We start from the raw sequence: 12,751 nt of genomic DNA on the forward strand, positions 1-12,751 counted from the left end.
AATGGTTGGGGTTATTATGGGTGGGAGAGGGAAATAGTCGTTTTGGTAGTTGACTCTCAAGTTCGTTTGTTTGTTTTCCTTTTTTGGGGTAGCACGTCAGCCTACTGTCACAATTGACACTGACAATGCGGCAGGTACATACCTAATACGATCCCATATCATATGTAAATGTGTGTGTGTGTGTGTGTGTGTGTGTGTGTGTGTGTGTGTGTGTGTGTGGAAGAGACATGGACGTGCCGTTAAGTTGTCATTGGTTGGTAGGTTGGGTGGGTGTGCTGGAAATTCTTATGATCACTTTCAGTTTCAACTAAGACGAAAGATTAATTGAACGTGCGCCAGCAGTGCGAGTTATTAATCTTGTCGAGCTTAGGTCCGCTTTGCTCTCTTCTAACTAAAATATTGTAAGTTGTTGGTGTCTGCCTGGTGTCAACTAATGGGGCCGCCACTTGAGCCTTGATTATAGGCATCCCATTTCCATATACATAGATTTTGTACATCTTTTTCCCTGCAGCTGCTGCTTGCCACTGATCTTTGCTTGTTTTTTCTTCTTTTCTTTATTTTTCGTCTTACTGTCTGTGTCTTTTGGATTGTGGCCTGCTGCCCCCCCTACCTATACATAATTTGTTTATTGCTTTGTTAATGCAATTTTTTTACTTGGAAAAGGTCTGAAAAGTGGGGGGGACAAATGCAATAACATAAATATATTCCAATGATCTGGCGGGAGCAATTACTGGGTGAGCCATATTTTGTCACTTTTTTCCATTCCTTGCTTCTTTCATTTAGGTGAAAGTTGAGGCATTTTTATGGCAGAACATAATTTTCAAGAGCATTAAGTGAAGAAATGTGAAATTGTTAATGTATTACATTACATAGTTTATTATAGAAAGAAAGTTTAGCAAGGAATTGGATCTTGTGATCATTTGTTTTTGGCCAATCTTTTCTCTGCATTGACTTTTCTTTTTTAATAAACTAACATTTATTTAATTTTGTTGGTTAATAGTTCTCGTCCTCTACATTATAGACAGATTCTTTTTGTTTACTTCGGAAATCTACTTTCGTTACTTTCATTTCAGACTCATTATCATGTTGAGTTTCCAGATTATTTACCAATTTCTTCTTTTCCTCCTCAGTTACATTGATATGTGCTTCTGTTTCAACTGGAGCTTCTTGGACTTGCATCTTAGCAGCCTTAGCTTCTTCCTTCTTTCGCTCCTTTTCTCGTATTTGTGTATGCTTATCCCAAAGTTTACGCGTTTTCTCAAAATCCTTTAAACGTTGCTTTTTCTCGGCCTCCGTTTCGGGAGTCTGACCAGCAGCACCCTCATCAACTTCATCTTCATAACCTGCTGGTGGTACAGCATTCCAATGGCCATTGTGGTAAGCCGTTCGATTGCCATCGCCAAAGAAAAAAGGCTTAGATCGTTTATATAAATGTGGATAATATATATATTCTGGTCGTTCACTTTCCATACGTGTGGTAAATACTAAAAGTGTAAGTAGAGCAACCAAAGGAAGTGCTACACACATTGAAACTTTTTTCCAACGATTGGCATGATGTCCCTCGGTGTCTAAAAGAAATCAAATATCAAATATTAATTAAGTAAAGGCCGAGATAATCCTCTAACATAGGCTGACTTTTCTGTATAAAAACGATCAAAAATCTTACTTTCTGATTTTGGCTTAGAAGAGCAAACATTTTTTGATCCTCCGCCAGATATGGCTGTTTTGTCGTTGATCTTTTTTTTTGGTTTGTCATCTTTTTTCATCAACAATTTCTCACATGATGGCTTTTTTGTATCTTTATTTTTATCAGCCTGTTGGGCAGAAGGTTTTTCTTTAGATTTGCATTTACCGCCACCTCGAATCACTAAATCAGCATTATTCGAAGGCTTCTTTGGTCCGGAAGAAAACATCCGTAGATTTACATTTCGTTGTGCTGCATTGCATGGACTCCCTATAAATTTGATAAACCGAAATAGTTCCATGTTTTTAAAAATTTTGAGCCGAGAACTTTTTAACCTAAATTTCCAAAAGTTTTCTACACATAATGATTTTGTTTTAGAAAATGCCTTGACGTAAATTCAAACTACTTGTCGATGTTTATAAATCAGATGAACGGAAACTAACTTGATTGTATTTATGGAAATCCCATGATGGGCTTCCAATTTAATAAAGGGGGTATCCCTAGTTGAAGTATTGTCGATGTGCTTCGAGGGCATCGAATTTTCGTCATTTGCTAGTGATTAACCGGAAAGACAGTTGTTTTTGAGAGTTAATAGCGAAATGGTGTCAAAATATAAGCAATTGAGCAGCGAAAAGGAAGTCATTATCGACACATTGGTAAAGGAAGGGTTTACTTATAGGCAAATTGCTGATAGAATAGAATGCTCTCATTCAACTGTGATACGTTTTGTGAAAAAAAAAACTTCCGGTGTCGTAGATCGTAAAAAAAGGATCTGGTCCTGAGCGTAAGTCTACCAATCAAGTGGATGGCCTAATAAAGACGTTAAGCCTTAAAGATCGGTTTAGGGTAGAGGGTTAAATGATCAGAATTCTATTAAAAAGATGAATCCTTAACATTATTTCGTATATTCGACATATAATTTATTTAACTAAATTTCTAAAATATAATCAATTTTTTTTCGCCTTAGAGAGTTATTCAACTCCTGTTAACAGATCCACGTATTCTGATCCTAGCTTCTGATCTGGTTATAATAGTAGTCTGACGATTCTTATGAAAAAGCATTCTTGTTGGCACCAAAATCGATTATTCTCCAGATTTATATTCATATTGGTGATCAGAATTTCATGCAATTTCATAATTGCAAACTTTTTGTATATCTGTATGTATATATACTAAGATCTTTCTTTGTAGAAGTATTGAAGTAGAAGTATTTACTTTGTCAAGATTACATTCTTACAGTAATGAACACTGCTCTTATATTTGTCACTGTGGGAATTTTGAGAATCTTTGTCATTCTTAGTCGTTTCCTTACTTCCGTTGTCGTTTGGGCCCAGGTGTTTGGTGCTGCATGTCCAAGTGTAATTTACACTTGAGGAATAAAGATTTGCATATTCTTATTACCCTTGATCTTGTTGTTCCTGTTCTTTGCACACTTGCACTATATTGCTTTCAGAGAGAACCGGATGTTCGCTTAGGGATTTTTTTTTTGTGTTGGAAAAGTGAAAATCATAACACACACGATTGGGGGTTAAAATTAATGAAAGACCAGGCAGAATTGAAGATGATCATCATTAGCATTTGCATAATTTGTCGCACATTTCACAAGTAAACGTAAACAAGGTTCCGGAGGTCTGTGGGAAACTAGATGAATGCCGTTGTTGTTAATGGTTGGTTGTTGCTTTAATGCTATGCTAATGGGGTAAGGTGTGCACTTCCTTTGCTTCGATTACCCGAACCCCTTTTTTTATTTTATTTTCTAGCCGATTGAATGTTTATTAAAAACCGGATGACGCAAAGTGTTTAACGATATCTGTCTTTACTTTTGATTTTGTTATTTGCATTTAACAAACTGATATGATTTTGGAACCCCTCAATTCCAATAGCCTGCCCCAGGCAACATTGCAGACTTTAGTGCGTCAAAACATGAAACTTATTAGCCCTTGCACCTTAGAAAGAAGAAGTCGTCGTCCAGGTGTTCCATAGAAACTGAAAACTTCCCCCCGTGGCATACCGGTTATTGAAACTTTTGCTTGGTGCTCGATGGTGGTAGTGTCGGTTGTGGTGGTGGTGGTGGTAGTGGTGACTCGTCGTCTTGGATTTTCGTCTTACTCAAGGTGTTACATTTAGCGTTTCATTGCGCCATTTTGCAGCTCTATCTCGTCTATTGTTGTTGGAAGACGTTACTTTTTATGATTTACCTTCTTTCAAGGAGTGTGATTGTGAAACCATTGAGAAGCCGAGCAGCTGCGTCGCAATTGTAGCAAGTTTTTGACTGGCTTGGCATGTGCTACGCAATTTATAGTTATTTTTGGGGCGATGTGTTTTCTTTCGTTTTTTTTTTTTTTTTTGCAGGCAGGTAAATTCAAAAGAACAAAATGAGTCACTCCCGAATAACATTCCAACAGATGAGCTTGATCAAAAAGTGTTTGAATATAATACAATTTATGACAATAAAATATGAGAATTGTTTCTTGCAAATGATACTCAAAATACATTGCTACAGATTTGAAACTAATATAAATAAAATGGTTATAACATAAATTATAGTGAACGTACATATGTGGAAGCAAACAACCTACAATGAATGATTCCCTAAATAAAAAAGTAGTATTTGTAGACACACAGAATCTATAATAATTGATTCCTTAAATCAAAAAGATGTTCAATATCAAACAATTTTAAAATGGTTTCTGAATTTGTTGATGAATTTTTATCCATTAAAGTTTAAAATAAGGTCAACAAGTGAATTATTCGAAAATAATGTTGTTGAAAATTCCACAATTCAATAATTTATGCAAATAATTTAAAGGCCAAGTTTTCTTTTCGGTGACAACTGATACATAACATATCGAAGGCATAAGAAACCGAGGGAGGACAACCTGTTTTATACCAATCACAATTATGCAAAAAATGATAATTTATGCAAAAAACGCCATCAACTTTTTTTTCAAAACAAACAATCGTTTTTGAACAAATGCTTTCTTTTTTTGCACTTTGAATGGCTCTATATATAAATCTCAATAACATATTTTACTTGATTAAAGTGCATTTTAAGTTAGACAAATCTAAACACCAAAGATGCATTCTTGTTCACATTTGGCCTTTCCCTTGAGGTGAAGCCGAAAACCACAAAAACGTTAGCTTTGCGTTCATCTCCCATTCCACAGATTGTCGTCTACCTCTGAGTGCCTCACTTCAAAGTGTCAAAATGCCGCATAATGAAGTGCAAAATGTCATTAATTTGTGCCCCAGCTGCATGGCCAGGCGCAACCGCCACACAAAAGCAAAAACATGAAAAGAGAGTCGGGAAAGTGTAAGAAAGAAAACGGCATTGCAGAAATCTAAAACCCAAGCCGACATTGTCACGAGCTGAAACATTATTCAACCGACTGAACAGAGGAAAATCGCTAAAGAAAATACATAGAGAAGAGTGAGATAAAAAGAGTGCGTGGGGGGAGGCGGGGAGAGACAAAGGAATGACGAGGGGTCGGAGAAGAAAGACATGATCGAAAGAAGAATGCGCTTTGGCTGGCTGCAATCAAAACAAGATCTTAGAACTATTGGCGCCGCGCGTCCAGCTTGGACCCAGGTCAGTGAACAGACGAGTTGTGAGTGCCGCTGCCGCTTTTGATATCTGATATGGGTTATCAGACGGTTGCTGTTGCTTAACGGTAATTATAAACAAATAAAAGCACACAAAAGCCTCAGGCAAAGATTCGAGTCTCACTCTCCCCCCTCTACCTAATGTCTCGTCTCTCGCTTCCGACGCCGCATAAATTAAGTCAATCTGAAAATTGGTAGCTCTTAACTATAATTCAAACTAATTTGTTTTATTGACAGCCTTGTGAGCGAGCCTCAGCGATAAGTCGGCCCCCCACAAAGGCGAAAAAAACCGAGGATTTTAAAAATGGATCCCAACATACCCTGTATGGGCTGATTGAATAACAAGTTAATGAGAAGTCTGATGGATATTAGGCAAAATTATGAATTGGCAAACTGAATGGTCGTCGAAGTGATGATCACACTGATGCATCCAGTGAAATATGTACGAAATGAAGAAACGAAATATATGTACCTACCACCTTTGTTGGTATTTTACCAAAGATCTAGAATTTTCTAAAACATTCCCAATCATTCTGTCGTTTTACACATTAACTTCAATAATAAATAAAGGGTATCAAAACCAAAACCACAAATTGGTCAATTCAATCGAGTCGCAAGGCGTGTTTCATTAGTTCAACAAAATGTGACAATAAATTAAGTTTCCAACTAATTAAATATTAGTAAGAGATATTCATCTAATAAAATTGGTTGGAAAGAAGCTTACTAACTTACTGAGAGACACCATAGACCACCGTAGTCTGACCACCCGACAATTCGTTCATCTGCGATCAGTGATCACTGATCACATCGGTAGCTTTTTTAGCTGAGCTTGACTAATAATAATTTTCATTAAAATGAATCATGATAATGAATTGTTTATGTTGATGTTGGTGGTTCGCTTTAGTTAAAAAGTTGCTTCATGGGAAAAAGAGATTAACATCAACATTTATGTTAATGCCGGGCATCATAAAAATGAAATATTTGCCGCTTTATTAAGTTTGATTTCGGTTTTTACCATCTTCTTTTTATGTGCTCTTTTTTTGCGTCTGATTCACTTGCAAATATTTGAAAATGTTTTATTTTTTTTTCCAAAATTTTAATTTGCTTATCAGGGACAAACATCCTCTTTTTCTTTACCTTGCAACATCTTATTTGCTCAATTTGAAGGGCATTTAGATAAAGTTCAAGTTCTTTTTACAATTTTATGTTAAAGTTGAAGTAAAAAGACTAATTATTCAACAGATTACAAAATTACATTTCACTAAATTCGGTTTATTAACTTTAAGATACTAATTTCCAATTTAAATCTTTTCTTTTGTGAGAATAATATTCGCACAATGTTTGTTTCATATTTCAATATGTATTTTACTTTTCGTTGATCGAAATCGTTACTTTAGCACTTTTATTTATTGTATTTTTTATGTAAAACTAAAGAGAACTCATTCGGCTTATAGTCGCTTGATTATTTCAATAATAGTGATCAGTTTAATCAATTAGATTGGTTGGTTTTAATTGGTTGGAGTAATTATAGATTGTGGTTAGATCTCGATCATGTTACTTTATAGGCAAAGCATATTAAAAGCCTTGTTTCAGTTAGTTATGATGCTCAGAAATAAATGCTTATGAAATTTTCAAATCGTATATTGAAAAAATCATTAAATCGTAGAGTTTATTTAGTAGCTAAGTATAAGAGGGAAAAGTGATTTCAGAATATGCTAGTCATACAGTCTGTCAAGAAACAGTTTACACAATGGAAAAAAGTTCAATTTTTTGACTTTCTGTACAAAAATAAAGAGTTTTTGTTTAATTTAACTAATTTTTTTCAATGCTTCACTGTTTAATACGTATTATAAAGTCAAATTATAAAAAACAGAAACAAAAACAATAAGTGTGAAACTTAGAAAACAACAAAAACTTAGATTACTCGTACTTGACGTTGTCAAGAAACTCTTTACACATTTTATGAAAATTATTCTAAATTTAAAATGTAAAACTAGTTATAGTTAATTTTGAAAAACTTAGCCTTCACCAACTGACGACAAAATAAAGCTCTCTTATGATTCTACGCTTTAGAAACTCAATTATAATGGTAAAATACGAATTAACTACAAAACAGAGATGTGTAAACACTTTCTTGGCAGTGAAATTTTGTGCCTTTTATAGTTTTTGCTTGTTTTTTGTTATTATAAACATTATTATGTTTTTTTTTGTTAATTTAGAAGATAATTGTTTACTTTACTCAACCTTATTAAAAAATATTGAAAAAAAACTTACTACTTATTTATTGTAACCTTGAGATAAAAAACCTAAGAAAATTTTCTTTCTTGCCAAACTATATGTACATATTCGGCAAACATTAGCATACCATATCAATGCATCATCTGTTAAAAAAAAGGCGGTTTGCATGAAATAGATATTGATAACTGATCGATTTCTAATGCTCAATTACGTCAGCGGCATTACATAAATCCCGTAGGCAACATGTAGTCTGCCCTTCGGCTTACCCAGTCGGCACACCGGTTTCACTTATAACCAACATTTTTGGCGCCAAAAGTAAACGTATGCTTGGTCTACCTTCAACAGGACAAAGAAGACGCATCCACCAAAAACCAATTCGTTTTTTGGTACGTGTCATTGCAGGCAGATGTATGCTGCAGTGCTTCGACCCCTCTTCGAGCTGAGATTTGTTTTTCAAGATCAAGACGATGTGAGAGATGCCAACCCCTAAGACGGCGTAGGAAAGTAACGTCTAAAATTAAATGCAATTCCACCACTGAGGCACTGGCCCAACAACCATGAACAACAGCAGCCGGAGTACCACCAGCCGCCCAGGCAGACAGCAGCAGCCAGAGCATAGAGAGCACCACCATTTTGGGGTGGGACAAGGTTCTCTTGTATTGTGTGTGCCAGGTAGATTTGCACGTACCTTTTCCCCCCTGCCCATTTTGACGAATATTTCCTTTTTTTGGCGCATTCCAAGGCACTTCTTCTCAGGTACTAGTACAATATGCGGCGGCGACGACCCTTTTTTGGGGTGGATGATGGAAGTTTTTCTGCAATTGCCACACAGCTGGCGAATAAATTGAAAATGAAATGAAATTTCACGGCCGTTAGGGGTATTTATTATTGTTGTTTGTTGAGAGCCACCTGGGCGGTGGTGTAGAAGGGGCCGAAACAATGCCACGATCACTACCAAGCAACAACAACAAAACAAGCAGACACAAAAAGGTTGATTTACATTAAAGAGAACCTTCTCTTGTTTAGCTGTTTGTTGCATTAATTGAGGAAAAGTTTGTGAAATTTTTAGTTTAAAATTTTGATCTACCAAGTGATTGTCACGTGCTAAGAGATTTCTATCTACCCAGCTGGTCCATAAATGAACTATACATAGCTGAAAACAAGATCCCCTGATATTAATCGATATGTACATATGTAGAATCTGAGGATTTGTCTGAAAGCTGTGCCAACCATCTTAAATTTAACATTAAACTTTGCCGAACTTATTCCACTACAATGAATTTCAAAATCAGTTGCTTGGAAAATCTCATCATTAAAGCTGAATCCAATTTTGAAAATGATTGACACTTCTTCGATCCTATTCTATGGCTGAGGTAAAACTTAAATCGTAAAGTTTATAAAAAGTGATATTTTACTATGTTTACTGAAACATCTAGAGATCCAAAGATATAATTAGGATTCAAAAATTCGTAGCTCATATATATGAATTGTTGTTGAATTAAATACCTTTTCTTCTTATTGGAAACTGTAAATAAATTTTAAAATTTCTCTTAATACATTGTTAATACAAAATGTTTGTTTATCGATCATATCAGCTTATTCCGTGAAGTGTAGCATCACCAATAATGGCATTATTTTATTTAAAATTTTAGAATTAAAAATGAGATTGATTACACAAAACAATTCTATTAAATTCAAACCCTTTTCATTTCTATTTAGAAACATTTGACTGATAAATCTCTTTGAACATACTGACCATTATTTGAAAATTTCATAAAATTGGGGATCAATTCTCATCAGTAAAGTATTAAAATCAAAAAGAGAAATCTAAATAGCTTTTGACTTTGATCTTAAAACTATTAAAAGATCTTTTAAGCAGCTTATTTTCCTTATGCTCTTAAGCTTAATTCACTCTCGTGCTACAAATGGGATCGTAGTGGAACAAGAGCGCCAAAAACTCCAAAGAGAACTCCAAACTCACACATACGCAGAATAAGCGTTAGCCAATTGGCAGTTAGCTGGCCCCAACATAAAGTTACTCTTTGGAGAGCACTAAGAGAGCTTGCTCACCTGCCGTGTGAAGAAAGAGAATGTGCTTTTAATTTTGAGAGATAAGCAGAAGCACCACCCATATGAAAGATTCATATAGGTAGCTTCTTATATTATATATGTAAGCTCTCACACACCAGCTGCCCCTACACTACACACACATTCACGCACGCAAAGAGATTGACCGAGAGAGTAACACGATCAGAGGGGAAATCTCAGTGGCAGAGGCAGCTGGTGGCCAACTGAACGACAGAGAAAGAGAGCCTGAGAGAAGGAGATCTCGTTTCGCTCCGCTGTGTATGGCACGTGCTAAGACTGAGATTTGTTGTTGTACTGGTGCTGGTGTGCAGCAGCTGGAGGAGCCTGGAACCTCCAGCTGTTGAAAAATGGCTCGTGTAGTGGTGGTTGAATTGGCTCGCCGACAGAGAATCCCTATTTCGAAAATCGGAAGTAGGTATAGGTAAAAGTGGGGTTGATATAATGTTGATCGTCGTCACTTAGGGATGATCTTCATACGGAAGAGTCTATAAAATTCAACTGATCCTGGCAGCGTGGCATCATTTGTAAACGAACGACTCTAGTGGAAGGTTGGCGCAACAGCAGTACAAATCAAGTCCTGGAAAGTGGTGTTCTCAGTGATCAGTAATAGACATACCAATCAACAAATATGGATATTAAACTAAACTACAGTAAATGCCCGCTAAAAAAGCGACCCATACAGTTCGAGGAGCCATCAACCGAGATCGATCATTTGAATTATGGTGAGTAGCGGTTCCGAAGTGTACAAAACCAAAGTGTTTGTGGCAAAGTAATGGAAATATAAATCACAGAATTTAAATTTAAAGAATCGTAACTGAAAGAAATTGTAGTGCATTAACTGTTTTTCAACTACCTAGCGAAAACGTTTTAAAACAGTCAACGGTTCTCGGAATTCGTGGTTCTAGAATATTATTTTAAATACCCGAAACCGATAATTTACATAATGGTATAAATATTGAAAGAAAACTTAAAATATAGTGAATTACCTAAACTATTCGAAACCATAACTTTGATTGTGAACCGAAACAAAAAGTCCATTTACTTTTTAAACAAGAATGCAAACAATTTCAATATATAAAAAAATAAGAGAAAAAAAAATGTGTTGAAAGTAACTCGCACTAAAACGTACCGTTGTTAATTTACTTTTTTCAATTTCCAGATGAAGGACCCGTTGATCTTAGCAAAGCTTCAGCTGAGATACCACTTCATCAACAGGCTCCAAGTCAGCCAGCTGCCACTGACTTGCGACGTCGATTCGATGAGCATTTAGCTAAACGCATTTGGCAAGAGACCCGTGAAATAGCTCGAGCTTTTCCCGATGTCTTTACACGCGAAGAAATTGCAAAAAGTTTGGCGCGCTTGGGTTATGGTGACTATGAATTGCCGCCAGAGGATGAGGTAATGATGGATTCAGACATTGAAATTGAACCACAAACTATCATCAAAGAGGAGCCGGAACCAGAGCCAGAACCTGAACCCGAACCAGAGGATGTTTTACCACTACGTAATTATAATAACAATTTGATGAAGAGCATAGCGGAATATGAGGATTGCATGAAGCTTAGCCAAACACTAGCACCTCCACCCCCAATGCCGACTATTGCAGAACCAGAAGATTTGAGTCAAAATCGTCGTCAAGTGTTGAGCGAGAATGTCAGCCTACATAATGTGGCAAGAGCTTTGCTCTCCATGCAACAACAGAAACCGCAACATCACCACCAGCCAGCTCAACAGCAGCAGCAACAACCACAGCCGCAGCATCATCAGCAACCCTGTGACGATTATGAGAATTTTGAAAACAATGAGAATCATCATCAGAATCTCAATCAATTAAAGATCAAAAGCAGTCATGATCTATATTACCAATGTCAGCAGTGTAATAAATGTTATGCCACCTATTCCGGTTTGGTTAAGCATCAACAGCAGCACGCCTATGAGAGTACGGAATATAAGATAATACGCAGTCATCCGGTTAGTGGCATTATACAAGATCAAACGGAATTCTGTTCGGATCAAGCCTCAGCTCTAATACAAGCAGCAAATGTGGCCAGCGCTCAGTCAATGCAAAAACCAGTGGGAGTGCCGCGTTATCATTGCCAGGATTGTGGTAAATCATATTCCACATATTCTGGTTTGAGTAAGCATCAGCAATTCCATTGTCCATCGGCGGAGGGTAATCAGGTGAAGAAGGTATTCAGTTGCAAGAATTGCGATAAGACATATGTGTCTTTGGGTGCCCTAAAAATGCATATTAGAACACACACGTTGCCCTGCAAGTGTCCCATATGCGGCAAGGCCTTTTCGCGCCCTTGGCTATTGCAGGGTCACATTAGAACCCACACGGGAGAGAAGCCCTTCAGTTGTCAGCATTGCAATCGCGCATTTGCCGATCGTTCGAATCTGCGTGCCCACATGCAAACCCATTCCGATGTTAAGAAATATTCTTGTCCAACCTGTACGAAATCCTTTTCTCGCATGTCATTGCTGGCCAAACATTTGCAGAGTGGCTGTCAAACGGATCAGCAGCAAGAGAAACCACCACATCATTTAAATCATCATCAACAATTTAGGGAAGATCAGGAGCAAATCTTCTATGCAGGCAGTGAGGAAGATGAGGCCAGAGAATTAATTTATTAGTCAATGTAATAGTCGTCGTTTATTTCTATTTATTTTCTTGTTAGTTTTGCAACCAAAGAAGAATTAGTCAGTGCCAAAAAGTAGTCGAGACAATTTTATTGCCTCTTTTAGGGATAAAACCCTCTCAAAAAAAGAAGAAAAAAAAGAATATAAAAAAAAAATTAAGTTGTTTTTGTTTGTTTGTTAGAAATTTTTAGACAGTGTTTTTTCTACTTGCATAGAGAAATCGAAATGGTGCCAAAAAAGAAGTCTTAGTCTAAGTATTTAATATTTGATCTAAGTATTTAAGTTTAATTAATTAATTTACTTATCATTTAGTGCATATCTACTTAATTATATTTTTTTCCTTACTAACAATTATTTATTTTAATTTATTTTATTGTAAATACTTTATTTTGTAAAAGAAAAGAAGCCCATTTAGTATATAATTTATGTTTTTGTAAATAATTTAATTTAATGCAACTAATAAAAACAGAAGCCAACGAAAACAAAATATTTATT

At 36.1% G+C, this 12,751-nt stretch overlaps 2 protein-coding genes across 2 annotated transcripts; one reads left to right on the forward strand and one right to left on the reverse strand.

Annotated features, from left to right (window-relative positions):
• Positions 1-849: 849 nt before the first annotated feature.
• On the reverse strand, positions 850-2,086 carry LOC6643634. Its single transcript, XM_023176468.2, has 2 exons — positions 1,667-2,086; positions 850-1,568 (listed from the first exon to the last, which is right to left on the reverse strand). The coding sequence occupies exons 1-2, from the start codon at positions 1,983-1,985 to the stop codon at positions 994-996; spliced, it is 894 nt and encodes a 297-aa protein (XP_023032236.2). The 5' UTR covers positions 1,986-2,086; the 3' UTR covers positions 850-993.
• An 8,066-nt stretch (positions 2,087-10,152) lies between these two features.
• On the forward strand, positions 10,153-12,377 carry LOC6643635 (protein escargot). The gene is made up of 2 exons (XM_023176511.2): positions 10,153-10,335; positions 10,773-12,377. The coding sequence occupies exons 1-2, from the start codon at positions 10,242-10,244 to the stop codon at positions 12,248-12,250; spliced, it is 1,572 nt and encodes a 523-aa protein (XP_023032279.1). The 5' UTR covers positions 10,153-10,241; the 3' UTR covers positions 12,251-12,377.
• The last annotated feature ends 374 nt before the right edge of the window (positions 12,378-12,751 follow it).

The sequence above is a fragment of the Drosophila willistoni genome (assembly GCF_018902025.1).
Source record: "Drosophila willistoni isolate 14030-0811.24 chromosome 2R unlocalized genomic scaffold, UCI_dwil_1.1 Seg200, whole genome shotgun sequence".
In the NCBI taxonomy this organism is placed as follows: domain Eukaryota; kingdom Metazoa; phylum Arthropoda; class Insecta; order Diptera; family Drosophilidae; genus Drosophila; species Drosophila willistoni.

What these genes read in the sequence shown, in the direction of transcription:
- LOC6643634 (XM_023176468.2), bottom strand. Translation starts at nt 1,985, where the DNA reads ATGGAACTATTTCGGTTTATCAAATTTATAGGGAGTCCATGCAATGCA. An exon ending in TTCTAAGCCAAAATCAGAAA is followed by an intron (nt 1,569 to 1,666) that starts GTAAGATTTTTG and finishes GATTTCTTTTAG; the next exon opens with ACACCGAGGGACATCATGCC.
- LOC6643635 (XM_023176511.2), top strand. Translation starts at nt 10,242, where the DNA reads ATGGATATTAAACTAAACTACAGTAAATGCCCGCTAAAAAAGCGACCC. An exon ending in GATCGATCATTTGAATTATG is followed by an intron (nt 10,336 to 10,772) that starts GTGAGTAGCGGT and finishes TTCAATTTCCAG; the next exon opens with ATGAAGGACCCGTTGATCTT.